This window comes from Cryptomeria japonica, chromosome 7 (genome assembly GCF_030272615.1).
Source record: "Cryptomeria japonica chromosome 7, Sugi_1.0, whole genome shotgun sequence".
NCBI lineage: Eukaryota > Viridiplantae > Streptophyta > Pinopsida > Cupressales > Cupressaceae > Cryptomeria > Cryptomeria japonica.
The window spans coordinates 760,218,696-760,238,964 of NC_081411.1; the positions used below are offsets into that span (position 1 = coordinate 760,218,696).

Here is a 20,269-nt window from a genome sequence, read left to right on the forward strand (position 1 = left end):
TAACTAGATGAAGGGTACTCCCCTTACTAACCAAACACACAACAACAATAGAGAAATGAATAGGAAATGCAAGAAAGAAACATTTACTTTCAATTATCCCAATGAAATGAGAACTACAATATTTAGAAAAGTACATGCTACAACCACATGGACTGAAATCCTTACAAAGAAAATCAACTCCATAAGAAAATCCTACAATCTCGAGCCACAATATGTATTCATGGATCTATTCCTTTCTAAACCTTAGTTCACCTCTTTTAACCACCTTAGAATATTCTAGAAAGTGTATATTTTCTTCTTTTTGGTGCATAACGGTCCAACGGTTCATTTTACCACCCAAATGGATTTTTCATTGAAACTTGAGTTTTGTTGACACAACTTATGAGAGCCATAACTCTTGACTTGAGCGTCTGATTTTTTATTATATCATATTGTTGGAAGCTTGCAAAGAGATCTACAATGCCTTTTAATCTAAATATCTATTTGTCTAAATTTTAAACTTTTCTAGGACTTCTAAGGCATTCAATTTTGAGTTCAAAATTTCATTGGAGAAATTTCTTAGGACGAAATCTTTAATATCTTCCGAATAGTGTAGGATATTGAGATGATTCTTTCACCAATCATTTTTAGTTTTCAATTTTTCGCCTTGGGATTGGCACAGACCAAGTTGAAAGGGCATGCTGCCTTGTGGTGGAAAGAGTTGCAGAAAGACATAGTGGAGAATGGTGAATTGAAGATCCCCTGGTGGAGACAGATGGTTGCAAGGTTGGGTTGTCCTTCATTGGATCTCCTTGCCTTGATTGCGTCAAATGGCATCAGAGCTGGTTCGTGAACCTGTTGTTGGACAAAGTGTTGTTTATGCACCGGTTGATTGGAGAGAAGACTGAGGCAACTTGTGGACTTGTTCAGATCGTCGAACGTGACGCAGAGCAAGGTTTGTAGGTAGACCGCCAATCCTAGAGCTTGAGCTTGAGGCAGTTAGTGGGTGGAGACTTGAACAGATCGCCGATTGATGCAGGTTGCAGTTTGGACCGGTAGATCATCGTGGAGAGGCAACTGGAAGCTGTGGTTAGATCGCCAAATCCCCTGAGGCAGTTGCAAGTACCTTCTGACCGATCGCCGAACCAGATCAAGTGATGGGACTCACTTTTCAATTAACCCCAAGAGTCTAATGCAAGAGCACCGGTCTAGTTCTTACTGGTTGGGCAGTTTTTCAGTGGAATTGCTTGAGAGCATGACATTTCTTCATGTTTGAGTGTTTAGCATTGTGGTTTTGGGTTTATTCCCTTGTGTTCATGGTCTTTATCATGTTCGAGTTTCATAGCATTTGGCTTTGTTTCCGGTGAGATGTGGATTTCGGTATTGTCCTGGTTGATGTGTTCTTATTGGTTAGTCTGGCTGTATGTTGAGCTAAGATGATTTCGGGTTGTGGTTGATCTCTGTGACTTGCAGATCGTTGGAGATGTTGCTTTGGGCCTTGGCCTGTATTCCTGGGGGTTTGCACATCGTTTTATGTTTTGGAGATTGTTCTTAGTGATTTGAGTTGATATGTTACCATTGCACGTTTCACGAATTGGTTGGTCTTTGGGTCGACTTGATTGAGTTGTAAATATTTGTAGATGGTATAAATGGAAGCTTGCGAATCATTTGAAGATGAGGAGAAGTTATAAGGTTGAAGACAAAGCTTCGAGATTGAGCGAAGATGTAGAACCAACGGGATTCTGATCCGATAGGACTGAGGTCGGAAGGCTGAGGCCCAGATTAGGATAGAACTGACAGACTGTTATCAGAGGCCGACTTGATGTGTAGATGATCTACGGATCTTGTAATTGCATTGTAAGCATTGTTTGTATCCTAGTCTGCGATCCAACATGCGACATTTGTAACCCTTCAGACTGTAATTAGATTCATTCACATTGTTTATCGGTTATGTGTTGTTAACGGTTGTTTTTCCTGCTATTTCTGGTACCTTATTACCGGTTACCGGTATGCTTTGCATGGTTTATGTTTTAAGCTGCAAGGTTGGGCTGTCCTTCATTGGATCTCCCTGCCTTGACTGCGTCACATGTCCATGTGAACCCAAATATGTTGACTTACTAAAAATAACAGGTGAACATTTTTTGGCCGTTTCAAGTTTTCGACTATTCTACACCTTGTAAGTGTCATCATGGGCTCCAAAACAACTAAGGACAATTACAAAACAAAATGAAAATACAATATTTTGTGCAATGCAAGATTGCCCTTACACCGTTGGATGCTCTTGCATCATAAGTATATAATGTACCTCCAAAAACCAAGCGAAGTTTATTCTATGTTTGATTAAATAGTTTTTGCTAAAGGTTACTATCTTATCAAAGTCACCCAAAGGTTGCCCCTGATCACATCAATTAACATCTTAACTTAATTTGACTTATGCATGTAATACCTCTTAAAACTAAGGGATCTTAATTCCATGTTGGACTATAATATAATGAGAGAGAAGTATTATTACATCAAAATCATACACAACTTACCCACAACCTTAACTGAAATCATAAAACTTGACAAATATTTAGGAAGCAATCACATGAAAGAGGCTTTAGAATTTACAATCATGGATTGCCATGTCGTATCATATGAGGAAAATCTACAACAAGATAAAATAAAATTTTATCCTAGAAATAAAAGCCCCTTGAGATTTTAAATAGCTATTATAAATGAAGACTTACAATTTCTCTAACCAGTTTAAAATATTTTATTCAACACCATATCATTCAAAAATATTTAAATTTTTATAGATTTGTTATTAAATTTTTTAACATTAATTAATGCTATAAAATCCAGAAAATTATTAACGTTCTAAAAATTCTTAATAAATTTTTTAAATTTATATTAATATAAAATCTATAAAAGCACTCTAATAAAAAAGACTTGATTTTTTAATATTGAGTAAAAAAAGAAAATGAAAAAACACTTAAATTTCATCACCCATATTTTGAATTTTTTTAAATAAGCCTGTACAATCATAGCCTAAGTTCTGTTCCAGCCAACAAGGCTCACATAGCCTTTATAAAGGCTCAGCAGCAATCAGACCGTTTCATTTCAAATTCACGAACAGCAGAAAAGATTGTCCCGCCAAGCTACATTTCGAATGGAGGAAGAAATGAGCACATATCGCTTCAATTCCGACCTGCCATCGCCTTCTGCCGGTAAATTTTGCCCCCATTTCATTTTCTATAATCAAATACCCTGACTCGTGCTTTTGCACCATTTTTTTTTTAAATAAACATAATTTTCGCGCGTTCCTTTTAATGCCGGGAAACCACGAAATTATGGTCAATTTTTCTGTGACCTCTCTAATTTCCTGTAACTATTGCCGATCTATAATTTTTAATTTAAATTTTGTTAATCGTGCGAACATTATGGAGTTACTGTCACAATTTTGAGGTTTTTACCCGGTTTTCCTGCCTCATGTTTCCTTGTAATAAAGCTTTATAAATTTAGTTGATAATTTATCGTTTAGATGAAGAATTGCTAATTATTTTTGAAATGGCGATCCAGATTAATTTTCTTTAAAGATTCGATAGAATTTATTAAATTCTAACATCAATGAATACGGCATTTTCGATTATTATTTTTTTTTCTTCTCTCTGGATCGCATATACTTGGCTAGCTAATTAACTGTTTAGATGTTACAATTTCACGCACTCGACTTAAATCAGGGTAACTTTAGAGAGAAATACATTGAAGCATTGTGAATTTTAGTCTACTTTGTGTTTTAATAGAGCTAGAGTTATTATCCCGAAAATTTAGCTGTAATTTGATCTAATTATTTCCTCTAATACTAATAGTCAATAATTACAAGGTAAAAATCAACCAAATCAAAGGTCAGTTTTCTAAGAAAATCTAGAATTGTTTTTGGTTTCCGAATTACGTCAGAAGGCCCTGGAAAGTCCACTTTCTCCCAATGTTGGTGATAAGGGCAAAATCCAGGTTACAAAATTTAAACATAAACAGAAGGAATTATCTTGGTTTACCGGTGACAGTGCATGATTTTGACTGATTTGGTGTTTCCTTTGGTCTTAGTGAATCTAACTCGTCATCGGGCATCCTTCAGCTTTCGGACTATCAGTTCACATTCTTGGGCTGAATCCATTGGCGCAGAACTGAGCCAGGCCATTTCTATGTGTGGATTTGATTCTCTTGTTCAAAATTTAGATTTCTCCCTAGGCCAGAGCCAACTATCTTCCAGTTAACTGTTATTCATTGTTTTCTATACCACAGCTTTCAATTTTTTGGTCTAAGTCAAGCATAAAAGACATCTCCCTTTGTCATTTGCACCAACCATCCTTTGGACACCACACCACATCTCTTTGTCACAAAGGCTCACTCCGTAATTGTTATTTAACTTTCCACATTAGTTATTGCATCAATGAATGGCAAAAACCTAGCTCTTACACTAGATCACTTTGACACCCATTGTGTTGATTTCCACTTGCACCAACTCACAAGCCATAGTCATTTAGCATTTGTCATAGCCACATCAACATTGATTGCGTTCATTGTTGTTTGTTGTCTTCCATCATGTTTCAAATCATTAAATTAATTGATAGAGCTTCTCACAAGGAGAAAGTCCTTGCCTAGCAAGCTCCAAAAGGTGTTTATCAACAAAACCACTCTTTTATTCTAGGTCTAGGCATCACGGTGAATCTCTATTTTTAGGTTTAGAAGAGTCGCAGTTGGCTACACCAAATCTGTGCATGCGAAGACTATTTCCACCAGCATGAATTGACCCAAAGTTTTGGACAGTAAATTTATTTGCCTGAAGGCAGTCTCTGACAGGTTACAAATTTTGACACAAGGAGAAAGCATCTTGCACAATCTATTACAGTCAATACAAGATTGGATCTAGAGATAAGTATCTTTAGTTATTTTATTAATTTCCATGCACATTATTAATCATTTTGGCAGCATAACCAGCCCTAACTCTTATATTTAGGGTGAATTATTTATTCCTGCTTTATTGCATTTATTTACCATTGTAGCATCCTAAAATTGCACCCCTGTACAATTTTGACTGCATTTGGGTCCTTACCTTAGCGTTTGTGCCCCTAGGCTTGACTAGGACCTGATTCTGCTCATATCACTCAAGTATGACTGCATTTTTGACTTTTACATCAATTTGGCATCTTATCCTAGCCCTAAATTGGGGTAGGACTAGAGCGCCACACCCTGGTCCTAATTAGGATGAGGGTGCCACGCTCTAGTCCTTCCTAATTGGGCCCTCTTTAAAACCCTCTTCCCTATTTCAAAATTGAGCAGGAATTATAGCTCCGTATCGGCTCATGTTGGGAAATTAGCAAGTTTTCCGACGGGCAAGTATAAAAGGAGGCTTTCCCCTCTCATTTTGATATACATCAACAAGAACACACACATGAGATCAAGCATTCAAGTAATTGAGCAAGCAATTAGTCTTCCTTCAAGCCTTGGAGCAACAACAAAGTCAAGATTCAAGCATTGAAGTGGAGATTTCCATTCTATTTTGTCAAAGACTTCATGAAACCCTAATCCTGTGTGGAGACAAACAAAACTTCACATAGAGGTATATCATTTTGGTTTTCAGTCATTATTCATCATCTCCCTCAAAAGGAGAATCTTCAATTACAATAATTCAATTATCTTTCATCTCTATTTCATGGTTAATTCCAAAATCGGGGTTTGACTTAGGCAAGCCCCTATTCCCAACCTATTTCACTTTCTTTCTATGTGCAGGAAACAGGTACGGAGTTGCAATCTTCAGAATAGGTAATTTTTGCAGAGACGAATCAACCCCCTTTGGCGTGCGAAAAGTTAGGAGGACCAGAGCGACATGCATTCCGGTCCTAATATTTTTGGAGCTTTTTTGGATTTCAGATCTGAATCTGCTCAGAATCTTCAGATCTAGGTGTGTGTCTTAGTCCTGCAATTGTAGCTCATTGTTTCCATATTTTTACCTTCATTTTTAGCACTTTATCCTAATTTCAGCAATTCAACTCTCAAAAGAGGGTAAACAAATCAACTCCTTTCAAATCCAATCAGCATTCAGTCCTTATCTTTTTGGTTTGTGACCGAATCTATTGGGTTTTACCCCTCTTTTGAATGTAATGGTAAAATTAGCGGTTCTTATCCTTCTATGGTGAAAACCCTAATTTTTAACACATTACAACTGTTAATTTTTAACACTTTCAGATTGACATAACTTAGAATTTAGACTTAGTTTCTAATTAGTTTGTTTAACTGAAAGAAAATGACAATATAGAAATGAACAAATTGAGAGCAAGACACAGTTACCCTGGGAAAACCTCCTAGGAGGAAAAACCCAGCCAGAAAAGATCCTTAGATCTGATTATGGATTATAGTTATGTAATCATTACAACACTTATCTCATGTATTTGCAGGTTCAGATGTTGCTGTCCAAGAGGTATGAGGTGACTGCCTTCAACATTCACTTGCTGTCATATGAAGAATAGATGCTGCTGCTCCCTTATCCAGATTGTAGGCTTTTAAGGAATTTGCTGTGTATGACCTAGATGGCAGTCCTTCAAACAGTTCGCTTTGTATACATAAATGACTGTCCTTCAAGTAATTCGCTGTATATGTATGAATGGTAGACCTCCAGTCAGTTTGCTGTGCATACACTGAATGTTGCCAATACCTTAAGATGAATTTCGCAACTCCTAATGGTGGATGAGGGTTGCTGTAATTGCAGATGACTGAAGTTCGCACTTATGCAAGCATAAGGATTTTCGCATAAGATAAGGGAGCTCGCTCACTTGAATGAATAACAATGAATCTTAATCTTTATTTATATGTGGAGCGAAACCCCTTAGCTAGGTCGGCTTTCCCAAATAATTAACTTTTAATTATTTCCTTTTAATTGCCTTTATTTAATAGGGTTGGCCCTATTTGACAGCACGTTGAGTGTTTGGGTTGAGGTGTGGGTTGTAGCGTGAGGGATAGGGCCATGTTTGAGGGAAAAGGGGCCAGCCCCTTTTTGGGTGGATTCCAATGTTGCCCAAGACAATATGAATCCGCCCTTCCCTAATTAATATCAACAACAACCATAGATATTGTTAGTTTTTTAGTGTTGCTTCCTTGTCCTCCCTTAACTGGGCTTAGAAAACCAGTCCTAATTTTAGTGCTGAATCTCCTCTAGTTGGGCACCCAAAGTCAAGGCAAGATTTAATGTTGTATTTACTTTATCTTGTTTGTTTTTAATTTTTATTTTTACTTTAAGTTGCGGGTTGGAGTTTTTTATTTTCATATATTTGGAGAGATTCTAGATTAACGGAGAAAAGATACTTTATCCAGGATTAAGTGCTTACTTCATTTGTTTATTTTTTGTTTTTTTTTCTGTTTAAGTTTTAAAAAAGAAGAAGTTAAAAGTGCTCCAATTGATTGGAAGTAGTGAAATCTTGGAAGTTGATTTAAGAGACTTTGGGCACTCAAACAAATGCATGCATACAAATTAAACAGCAATATAAGTATAATTCTGATTTCTATTCAATAAAAAGAAAAACATGTCATAAGTGTTCATGTTTTCAGCAGGGCGTGTTTGCAGGTTAATGTACCAAGGGTTGCAATTTTGATTTAAGTTTTAGTTGTGTGGTTTAGGTTAATTCTCTGAATGTAGAACTGGCATACCATGGTCTGAATTTTAAGATGGTATTAGAGTGTAGTAATTGAGATCGTCTAGGTTTGTGAATGGAATGTAGTGCTACTTGTGAGAGGGAGTTTCTGGAAGATTTCAATGCCCTTACTTTAGTGATTGGAGTAATTTTGACCTGTGAGAGGTTGCAGGGTGTGATGCCTTGATTGCTCCAGTGATTGGAGTGTTGATTTGAACTTGTGATAGGCTTCTGATCTGATTTATTTTCAGCTGATTTGATTAGTTTCAGTGTGTCCTGGCAAGCACAAAATGACTAGTCTTGGTCTTAGAGAGTGTGATTGACTAAAGGGCACTTTCACCTTTACACCCTCAAAGTGCAGATCAGAGATGCTATTGGAAGAAGTTGATCTATGGGTCTTTGTAGAGACCACGGTTGCACTTTTTACTGATTTTGTTCAATTGGTGAAACATAACAAAAGCATGGCTAATGTAAAATCTTAGATCTGGTGCAGGATCATTTGATCTCTCATGTTGCAAAGAAGAGGAAAGCAAAAGAAATGTATGATGCCTTGATCATTCTATATTAGAGTTTGAATATCTCCCGTAAGATAGTGCTAAAGGACAAGGTTAGTGCTATGCATATGAATAACATAGACATAGTAGCCACCTACTTAATGAAGATTATAAAACTTTGTGATCAGCTTGTTGCAATTGTGGCAAGGTGCCATGATAGAGAAGTATCTCAGACATTGTAGGAGGCAATGAGAAAAAGTAGGAGCACTGAAAATTTCGTGTAGAGTGAGACATTCACCTAAGAAGTTTTCAAGTTATGTTGCTTTGATGTTTTCCATAAATGATGCAAAGCCTTCTAGTTTTCAAGAGGCAAATTTAGAGCATGGCAAGATGCCGTGATAGAGGAGTATAACTCCATTATACTAAATAATGTTCTGAAGATTGTGCCAAGACCATGTGGCAAGTGAAAGAACGATTGATTCGAAGAGGTTGTATGAGAGTATAGAAAAGTACTAAGCGATATTTGTTGCATTCTCTTAGAAAGAGGTTGCTAACTATGATAAGACTTTTGTTCAGCTGCAAAACACACTTCTACCAAGGTAATTATGTCTCTTGCATCTTATTTTGGTTGGTCATTATAAATTATAATAGATGGATGTAAAGACAACATTTTTAATAGCAATATAGAGGAAAAAATGTATATAAATTAGCCTAGAGGGTTTGAGGTGCATGGGTGAGAGACCCATGTATGTAGGTTGAAAAGGCACTGTATAGGCTGAAGTAAGCAGTATGTGCTTGGTTTTCACTGATTGACTACTTGTTGTAGTTGGACTTCACCAATATTGCTATAGATCTCAATCTTTGTTATCTGTTTCATAAATCTGATCTTTAAGTTTTTGTCCTATATGTGATTGACTTGATCATTATAGGACACAGTGAGAAGCTCATAGCATGGTGCAAGTGGGAGTTGCCATCTGAGTTTGATGTGAAGGATACTGTTCTTTTGCACTATTTTCTAGGTATTGAGGTGTAGCAGGGTACAGGAAAAGTCTTTCTAAGTTAAGGGAAGTACACAATAGAGATTCTAAAGAAATTTTATATGATGGATTGTAAGCTCCTTACTACAATAGTTCCAAATCTTAAGTTGGCTATAGGTTTACAATTAGATTTGGTGGATCTTGTTTTGTATAGACAATTGATAGGTTCCCACATGTATTTGGTAAATAACAGACTCGGTAATTGCTTTCTAGTGAATACATTGATCCAAGACAATTTCACTAGATTGCTGCAAAATGTGTTCTTTGATACTTGAATGGCACAATTTTTTATGTATTGAGGTATGTTGTACACAAATAGTTAATGTTGCATGGTTTTAACTTTTATGGATTTAGATTTGGCAGGTGATGCTAGTGCTAGGAAGAGCACATTAGGTTTTTGTTTCAGCTTGGGGTCAGGAATGATGTCATGGTTCATTAGGAAACAAGCTACAGTATCATTGAGTTGAGGCAAAGCACATAAGAACTTATTTTGCTAGTTGTGAGGCTATTTGGCTTCCCAAGTTGATATTATAAATTAGTGAATATATGTTGGAGCCAACAACAGTGTATTGTAACAATCATATTTACACCAAGATCTTTGAGTATCTAGTGTTTCACAATTGCTCCAACCATATAGACATTCATTATCATTTCCTTAGAGATGGAATTGAGAAAGGAACAATAGTTCTACAATATGCACCCTCAGATGGGCAGGTTGTAAACATTTTGATAAAGCTCTTGTCAAAAGTGAATTTAAAATATTGAGAGACAAGCTGGAATTGATGGAGAACACCTTCCTTGCAAAGGCGTGCTAGTTTTTTTACCGTTGATTTGTTGTTGCTCTCCTACAGCTAAGCACGAAGAATCAGTTCTAATTTTAGTGTTGAATCTCCTTTGGATGGTTTCAGAAGTTAATACAAGATTTAACATTGTTTTTGCATTATTTGTCCATTTCAAGTTGGGCCCTTGAGTTTTCTATTTTCATATATTTATAGGGATTCAAAGTTTATGAAAAAGATATAATTGCTTCCAGAATCAAGCACTTTCTTATTTTGTTTATTTTTTACTTTATTTATTTTTAGTTAAAGTGCTTTGATTGATTGGAAGTATGTAAAAGCCTGAAAGTCTAATGAAGAGACCTTGGGCGCTCAAACTCTGATGTATACAGAAAAATTACAAAAGAAAAAGATGGATAAAAGTTTAATTCTGATTTTAATGTAATAAAAAGAAAAACAGGTTTTAATTCTTCCTACTTTCAGCATGGTGTGTTTGGAGATTGTACTTTTGATAGAAGTTTTAATTAATCAAGTTTAGGTTAATTCATGAGTGCAGAATTTGCATATTATGATCTTAATTTTAACAGATATAAGTGCGATGTATTTCCTCACACTATGTAAGCTATTCAAATTTTTATCTCAAATGCTTTTTTCTCTTATTTTCTTGTACATGGTCAATGCAACATTGCATGCTTTTCATCTTTTATTTCTATAAGCATAGATGTTCTTCTTGGTCCATATTTTTCTTTCTCCCTATTTCAATTGTGAGATGATGAGAGATTAGACTACGTTGACTATTATTTCCTAATTCATGGAAATTGTCTCTTGGAGTTAATTTTGTTTGTACAGGTGATCTTTGGGTTGATCTCACGTTGATAGAATCTCATCTTCTTGCACACATAATATACATCTTTAAGTACCTGCATAACATTAGTGGGCCTGATTTCCTCGATTGCATCCTTCTAAATCTGAAACTAAAAATCAACATCTTTGTGCTTTCTTGAATTGTTAACAGCCTCAAGGAAAAAGGCTATGCCTCAAATGTGAAAATTTCATTGATGAGTGGGTTATTCTAATGCTCAACCATCCATCCATGAAAATACAGTATCTTCATTCACATTGGCCTTATATTCTCCAATAGCAATTAAACTTTTGAAAAGTTTTTTGTCAAGAATGGAGGTTTTCAATTTGGTTTCTCTACGAGGCACATAAAAAAATTGGTTCAATTATGGTTCATATCTTGTGTTTATTCTCCTTGGAAATGTCATGAAAATATTAATGCTATTTTTGGGATGTTTCTAGGATTAACCCATCAGAAAATTCTGTTGAAACTTATTTTAAAATTTATCCAATCTATTTTTATTCACTCAATGTATGCCCACCATTTCTAAACCCTAAAATAAACCAAAAAAAATTGCAACTCCAAACCATTTGTCTTTTGTTGTTTTGCACTTTCCTTTTAGGATTACAGATAAAATTTCTTGCAACAACCTTAAGCATTCATTTCCTTCTCCATTCCTATGCTATTGAGTTTGTTCCTCTGCTGACAAAGAGTGAATAGCTTGCATTTTGTTGTAGTGAACCGAGGGATGATTTGGATGCTTTAGGCACAGTAAATTCATGATTAAATTCATGTAGTTCTTGACTACTTTTGACTGTTGATGTATTTGAACTGATGATATGAGTTGTAATTAATAACTAATGATAGATGGAGTTATGCAGTCTTAGATTAATGCTTGTGTATTTTAATATTGACTATGCTCACAACATTGAAATAATGATAATTTTCTTATTATATTTATATATTTTTTTAGGTATTTCTAAGAGTGTAGAGTCCCCTATCAATTTTAACCCAAATTTTTGCAATCTTTCCCTCCGAGTAATTTTGTCAAACAGCTTGGTTGATACTGTGAATGTATTGTTTCAGTTTTGCGTTGGTATGTTTGTTATGTGTTTAGGCAGATTTCTTTGCTCAGATGAAAAGAGAAACAAGTATAGACTAAACAATCAAGATGCACTTTGCACACAAACGTAATGATGATGTTCTTTCTAATATTCAATAGCAGATAAATAATTACAAGAACAGTGACACAAAGAACTGACCTTTATTTGGAAACTTGCAAGCACCATCTGAAAAAGATTATTTATTACTTCAGAATTACATATACCAATCTGAGGATGAATTTGCAGCATACAAAAATTACACAGCAGTGATTATGAAACCTATAAAATCTGAAGTACCTCTTCCAACTTCGTCTACGTCCAGGTATGAGGTTCTGTTAGTTATCATGTCCACTTCATAGCCCCAATCACCCAAAGGAAATACATTGAAGCAAATTATATGATTGTCATCATTGTTGAACACCTTCAACATTCCAGCACTGCCATACCTCAGTCCAAAAGGTTCCAAATGCACCTTGAATCCCCCTTAATTCCTCATGCCACCGCCAAACAGCAGCTACAGGTTAGAGTTATAATGGTGGTCAGCAAGAATGCAACACCCAGTACATAATACACACACATCCAGAAATGAAAGACTAGTACAGAGATTATCAGCCCCTTCAAATGCTGAAGAAACTACCATAGCATTTGCCCAATACAAAAATTACATCTCACACTGTAGAATAAATAAATTGACCAGCAACATTGCTGCGTCTAGGGCACATTTGTTCACATGTCCAGCTCCCAAAATGTCCGATAGAATACAAGAAAGTGCCATGATTTGCTATCCTCCAAGATACACAGCTATGGCTAGACATAAAGAAATCGTCCAGACCTCGTGCTCCCATTGTCCACGACGTGCTCACCAATTATGGCATATAACCTCAAACTCTTCATCCAAATCTTCCATTGTATGCTCATGCCAAAGTAGATATGAAATCTTACACTCAACAATAGAAATAGGTATCAATATCAAATGAAACCACAAACCTTCTGAAATTTGTCTTGGAAGAAGACACCACAAATTTCCAAACCTCAATCGTAGCATCCAACTGCAAAATCTGGGTGACTCCACCAATTCACCAGCCAAGGAGGAATCTTTTACCACTGAAATTGATCTTCCCACTGAAATTGATCTTCTCAAGAGGGTTTTCATCCTCTAGAGGCTGAGATGAACCACATTCAATCTCCCAAACCACAAGGGTTTCAATAAGAGAAAATAAAATAAACTGCATAATACCAAATGAGCTCTCAAACTCCTTTTCATAAGCTTTTTTGAGAACTTTTTGGAAACTCCATATAAAATCACTTTATTGATTAAATAAGCCTTATATCCCCGCAAAGTGATTTAATTCATTATTTAATCACCCCTATACATAAAATCACTTATCAACGTTCCAACATTAAAATTTTCCACCCCAGTTCCAAGCTATATTATTAAGGTGCCCATAGATTTTTTTTAATAAAAATAACAACCTTAGTGAATTAACTCAATATTACACCCAAGTTGCATAAATGCTCACACGCATCAAAATTGAAAACTGATTGCATGGAGTGATCCTGATGATGAATTATGAGAATTGGACTCGATTGGGTGACTTACCATGAATAGATGCTCTCTTCAAGAATCTTGAAGAGCACACCAAAAGTCGGAAACAACATCGAAAAGTGTCAAATGAATCCTTTAGGCCATCTGAACCCACTAGTAACATCACATAACCACTCTGGTCAATCTGATACACACCCAGAAGGTCAGTGTCAACTGCAGTGCGAGAACCCAAAAGCAGGGACATTACAAAGAGGAACTATAACCTACTGTCCCAAAACAATTGTCATTACCTGCACTTACCTAATTTCTTGTTAATTTAGGTGCTAATGAACCGATTAATGATTTTATGCTCTTGGTGGAGAGCAAATTGATGATTTTTAATGTAGTTCTTGACTGACTAATTGATCATTGATGTCAGTATTTGGAATTGCTTGTATGAATTATGAGTTATAAACCTAATATGTACTTTTCTATGAAATTTCATTTATTTTAATGCTGTTGTACACATAACCTTAATGAGTGATGCTGTTGTACACATAACCTTAATGAGTGATCAATTGTTTTTTATGTTTTTATGATTTATGTAAGAACATTTCCAAGATGAACTGTACCTAGGGGCCCAAAGATCAGCATTTCTCATCTGTTTCCTGGTTGAAATTTTATTTATTTTAATGCTGATTGTGCACATAAACAATCAATAAAGATTGTCCTAGGCCAATTTTGGGCTTGAAACTTGTTTTTGTTGGCATATGTGCAGAATATGTTGACATGATGATATTGTTTTGTCATTGATGTCAATATGCTGAAGAGAGAACCGGTAATATGCTGAAAGAGAGAACCGGTAATATGCCGAAGAGTGAACTGGCAATATGTTGAAGAGTGAACCGGTTTATTGAAGTTAAGCAACTGGCAAAGTGAACCGGTATAATGTTATGAACCGGTATAGGTGCAAAAGGTGAAGCGGTACGTTTGTCCAAGTGAACCGTGTTTGCCCTCTCGGGTGAATACTTAAAGCAGGAAGTATGTAATGTAGAACAATGCCATAGATATCAGACAAGTATTAGATATGTTATTCTATTCATAATTCGTGTCCTTTACAAGTTACAATGAGGAGTATATAAAGATACTGAGGGGGTGTGAGTGCCAACCGCCGCATCGCAACTGCCACCCCTCGGGTGCCAGCTAACAAACAAACTCAATTACGACTTAATTAACTGTTCGTATTCCCGTATACAATAATGCGGCTAACATCATCCCCCCCAAAAAGAAAAGTCATCTCCAGGCGACTTACAACAAAATGGAGAATACATGGAGCTCGCAAAATCCAGAAGAACCCAAAAAAAACTAAGGAAGTGCAGAAGGCGTCCCTGATGAAGAAGGGGCCGGTGGTGGTGTAGCAGTGGACGCCAAGCACCCACGGAGCTCATACACCTGCTCCGTCCTCCTCTTGAGATCCCGTTCTGTGACCATCTGTCGCTCCATAGCAGTCTTTACCATGTAGGCTGCCTCGAGCACCTTCTTATCCTTCTTGTCCACATTTTCCAGGGCACTGACCAACCGAGTCTCCAACAACTCCCTCGAGGCCCTCTCCTCCTCCAACTGTGTCAGCAAGGCGGACTTCTCTGCTACTAAGATGTCCACCGCTGCCTGGTTCTGTGCCATGGTAGCCTCGAGCTCGTGGAACCTGGTAGCCAGCTCCTCCCGAGCTGTGACTGCTACCACCCTCAAAGCCTCAACTGTAGTTGCCATCTGTTGTGACCTTCGAAGCTCTAGATAACCTTCCCGGAAAACCTGTTCTACCTCTCTCACTAACGATTGCATCCGGGTCTCGCCACCCCCCTCAGTGAGGCGCCAAGCCTCCAGCATCGCTAGGCTCTCCGTGTCCGGCCACTCGGCACGCTCAAAACACCTCTCAAACTCAGCTTGGTATCCCGTGCGGGCAAAGGTCAACAACCCTTCTATCCGCTCAACCATGGTCGCATCGGCCTGGAGCGTGGCAGATGACACAAGCCGCTGTGCTCCCAAAGTCATCTCAATAATAAACTGCTCCAACTCTGCACCCTGCTGACTTCCCACTGGCACCTCCTCTGCTCTGTACGGACTGGTTACTACCACCGCCGGGGGTGAAGCAACCCTCTGAACTGCCTTGCTGCTCGGGGAACTCCCTTCCTCGAGATCAATGAAATCCAAGGAATACGCGGTCCGCCCTGGGGATAGAGTGGCCTCTCCCGGTGCCATGGGTGCCATCTGGTAACGGCTCAACCAGCTAGTGAGTTCATCATGAAGAGTGCTTGCTGTCGTCATTGCCTCCTGCATATATCCAGGTAACCCTGGCACAGTCTGTCCTGCCACATCCGGCACTTCGTGCACCATGGAAGCCTCTGCACTTGCCAAGGTCTCCCCTCGTGGTGGTGTCATGGCTATCGTCGCCCGAGGCTGCCCGAAACTAGGAACTGGTACCGTGGTAACTACACTCACTGTCCCGAAGGACCGTGACACCGCCAACTGACAAGTCTCTGGTAAGCAGGCTGGTGTAAAGTGGACCTGCACCTTTGATGCTACAATAGACCCTACTGTACCTGCAGACTCCACTACCCCTTCTTCAGGCAATTGGTCGCCCCTTCTCCCTGTCAGTCGGAAACTCCCCCCGCTTACCTGAGAGGTGTCGGCGGATTCCTCCTTACCACTGTCTGCATCCTCAGCCTTAGATTCTTCTGTGTCGGACTCCGTATCGGACATGGCGGCCTTCTTTCGTTTTGTGCCCAAACGTTGCTCCGTGCCATGTGCCAAGACGTCTAAGTGTGACCAGTAGAATATGGGCGGCTGGTCTGGTGCAACATGGCCCTGTGGCTCCAATGGCTGTGAGCCCGGGGTGATCTGTGTGCGGACTGCGTCCAAGAATAATCCAATGGCGTGATGCGGCATGTAGAATTTCTTGTATTGCAGCGTCATGAACTCGTCCATCCTATCCGCCAATAGTGACGCCCAATCATATACCACTTCGTTGTGCAGCCCGTTCATCAGTACTATCTGTGCAATGGCTATGTCCGACGCGCGGGTGGCACCTGTGAGGCGACTCTTCACCATCGACAACAGGCATTGCCATACTCCCTTGGCGAAATTTTTTTTCTTCACTTCCGACTCTTGCCTGCACTCTTGAGGCTATCTTTCTCGGCCTGGGTAAGGTTATCGCGCAACATCAGCTGGAGTAGTGTAGCACGATTCTCGGGGGATATTTTCTGGGAGGTGTCTATTTTCTTTCCTTTTATCCCTGGTATGCCAAATACCTTAGTGAACTCGCCTGCCATGAATGACACTGTTATCCGCTGATGTTGATAATCAAATGCCGGCTGGTGGCGATGTCTGTCATAGCTGCCAATCATGGCACGCAAAACCACCTCAAAGTCTTTTATCGAGAAAACTGGCATCTGGACCGCCCAGTGTACTTGTGCCTGGCGAAGGCTCTTCTTTATTAAATCATCCGGAGGTGTCTTTGCCCACCAGTTCCGACAGTCGATTCCATTCAAACCCTCGAACATAACATTATCTGCCGTTATTTCATCTCTGTCCTTTGTCGCCAAGGGTTTGGGACGATGCCTCTTGCTTTTTTGATTGGTGCTCATATCGAGACTACCTGCAATGCGCACCCCAGATGGTAGAATCCGTTTGCCCGTGTCTGCACTGGTTCCTTTTTGCCCTCCCTGCAACTTGTCTTCTAACGGCTGCAACCGCTTTCGCCAATCTGCCTTGTTCCTGTTTGTGTCCATTGGTACAGATTACTTCTTCATTTCCGCTTTTATAACCCCCTTTTTTTTTTTTTTTTTCCAAAATAAAAAAAACCGTTTGCCCGTAGTCGGCACAGACTCGTGCGGCTTGGTGCGTGCGGGCTTGTGCCGGCTGTGGCTGCGCGGTTGTGCGTCTCTGTGCGGCTGCGCGCTATGGCTGTGCGGCTTCGCGGCTGGCGCTGTGCGGCTGCGCGCTATGGCTGTACGGCTTCGCGGCTGGCGCTGTGTGGCTGCCGGTTGCGCGTTGTGCGGCTGCGGGCTGCGCTCTGTGCGGCTGCCGGTTGCGTGCTGTGCGGCTGCGGGTGGAGGCTGTGGCGTTGTGTGGGCTGCGGAAGTGTTCGGCGTGGCGGGGTTTTATTGGCGGTGGGCGGTGTGTAGTTGGCGGTTGGCGTGTGCGGTTGGTGTGTGCAGTGTGTGGTTGGCGGCGTGTGGTTGGCGTGTGCGGTTGGCAGCGCGTGGTTGGCGTGTGCGGTCAGCAGTGCGGTTGGCGTGTGCGGTGACCACCGCACGGTGGCATCCACCGTCGGTGGCATCCACCGCCGGTGGCCCCACCGCACGGTGGTGCTACCGTCGGTGGTGCCATCGTCGGTGGTTCCACCGTACGGTGGGCCCACTTTTTTTTTTTTTTAAATATAATTTTTCCCGTTTGTTTTTTTCCAAACATTCGTCATGGTCCGAGCTCTCTCCGTTTGTGGTAGATTTTTAATTTCGACCCGTTGACGGCATCTGGTATCTCTTCCCCGTCCAGCGTCCACAACTTAATTGCCCCGTTGGTGTTGACCTCGCGTACCTTGAATGGTCCTAGCCAACGCACTTTGAATTTCCCAGGTTTAATTTCGTTCCTTCCGTTGAATTTCAATACCAACTGCCCAAGAGTAAACTTCATTCGTCGGAGATGCTTGTCGTGCCAAACCTTCCGTCTTTGCTGGGCCATCTCTGTCGCCCATTGAGCCATCATCCTTCGTTCGTCCAATTTGTTCAAAGCGTACAGTCTCTCCCTCAGGCTTTCCATGTCGCCAAGTCGATTATCGATGGCGATCCGGAGACTCGGCACCATGAATTCAACTGGCACCACAACTTCTTGTCCATACATTAGCTGGAAGGGAGTCTGTCCAGTAGTTACCTTGTAAGTTGTTCGGTATGCCCAAAGTACTGATGGTAGGCGCTCCTCCCAGTCATCCTTCTCCACTCCGCAAGACTTATATATCACCGACATTATTATTTTATTGGTCGCCTCGGCCTGCCCGTTCGCCCGTGGATAGTAGGGGCTTGATAAGGAGTGGAAGATTTTAAACTCTGTTGTTAACAGTCGGATTATGTGATTTACAAAATGGCCTCCTCTGTCACTCATCAATTGGATTGGAATCCCATACCGCGTAATGATGTGTTCATAGATGAATTTTGCTGTGTTGACCGCCGAATTGTCGGGTAAGGCCCGTGCCTCCACCCACTTGGTCAAGTATTTTGTTGCCACTACAATGTATCAGCATCGTCGAGCTCTACTTGGTTTTAATGGTCCGACGAAATCCAATCCCCATCTCTCAAACAGTTCTTGGGCATTTGATGGGTTGAGGGGCATAAAATCTCTTTTTAATGGTCGTCCGGCCTGTTGGCATGTATCACAGCTTGTTACTCACTCCCTGGCGTCATTATGTAGTGTCGGCCACCACAGTCCTGCCAACAGAACTTTCCTCGCCGTGGTGTCGGGCCTCATGTGTCCACCTGCGGGCCCTTCATGTGCTTCTTTCAAGATGCCCGAAATTTCCTCTTCTAGGACGCATCGCCGTAGGATTTGATCGGGCCCCATTTTATACAATAGGCCATTAATGAGTTGGAATGTCTTGCTCCTCAGTACCAGTTTCCTTCTTTCTCCTAGTGGCATCTCCCTCGGAAACTGTGATGTCAACAAATATTCCCCCACGCTTGCGTACCAGGCGGGGAGAACCGCGATGCGAAATAAGTGAGCGTCTGGAAAATCTTCGTTCACTCCTTCGGCTGGTTCTCTTGACTGAATTCTCGACAGCTGGTCGGCTATCACGTGGCTCTTCCCAGGTCTTACTATAATGTTGAATGTAAATTCCTGTAGCAGTAGCAGCCATCGGCTGATTCATCCTTGGATAATTGGCTTGTTTACCAGATACATTAAAGCCTGGTGGTCCACATAAAATGTGAACGGGGTGGCGAGCAAGTAATGTCGAAATTTTTGGATGGAGTACACCATCTCAAGGGCTTCCCTTTCTGTGGTGCTATAATTTTTCTCTGCCTTCGACAGGAGTCTGCTTGCAAAGTAGACCGGGTGATCTAGCCCGTGGTCGCCAACCTGCGCCAGTGTGGCCCCTATGGCAAAGTTGGATGCGTCAACGTGTACGTGGAACTCTTTGTCCCAGTCGGGATATGTTAGGATTGGCGCACCCACCAACCGTGACTTCAGTTCTTGGAAGGCCTCCTCCTGAGTCGTCCCCCATATATACCGTTCACCTTTCCTTGTCAGCTTGTCCGAAGGGCAGGATACTCGAGCAAAATTTTTGATAAATCGCCTGTAATACCCTATGTGTCCTAGGAAGGATTTGACTCCCGTGACATCTGTGGGTGCCTCCATTTCTACTATCACCCGAATCTTGTCTGGGTCAGTCTTGAGTCCAGCCTTACACACTATGTGTCCTAACAGCTTCCCTTGAGGCACCATGAATCTGCATTTTTTTGGGTTGAGTGCTAGGCGAGCTCGCCTGCATCTCTCCATGCATTCGCCCAGTGCGGCCAAATGTGTATCTTGGTTACTGTAGATGGACCAGTCGTCCAGGAACGCCCTGAAGTTCCCTACTGACATCTTTTCAAATATGTGAAGGATTATTCGTTGGAAGGTTGCTGGTGCGTTGCATAATCCGAACGACATTCGATTATACGCGTACACGCCATCCTCCACTATGAAGGTAGTTTTTAATTTGTCTTCGTCGGCGATGGATATCTGGTTATACCCAGAAAATCCATCCATGAATGAATAAATTTCATGATCGGCCACTTCTTCCAAGATGCTATCCGTG

General features: G+C 40.4%; 1 protein-coding gene across 2 annotated transcripts in view; it reads left to right on the forward strand.

The window, feature by feature from the left end:
- Positions 1-3,038: 3,038 nt before the first annotated feature.
- LOC131030073 (uncharacterized) overlaps positions 3,039-20,269 on the forward strand; it is a 145,056-nt gene continuing 127,825 nt past the window's right edge. For both annotated transcript variants that reach the window (XR_009358403.1, XM_059207794.1), the window contains exon 1: positions 3,039-3,188. Coding sequence is in view for 1 of the 2 variants with exons in the window: in XM_059207794.1 (XP_059063777.1) it covers positions 3,131-3,188 (58 nt within the window). In the remaining variant the exon portion in view is untranslated. The remainder of the gene's footprint in view (positions 3,189-20,269) is intronic.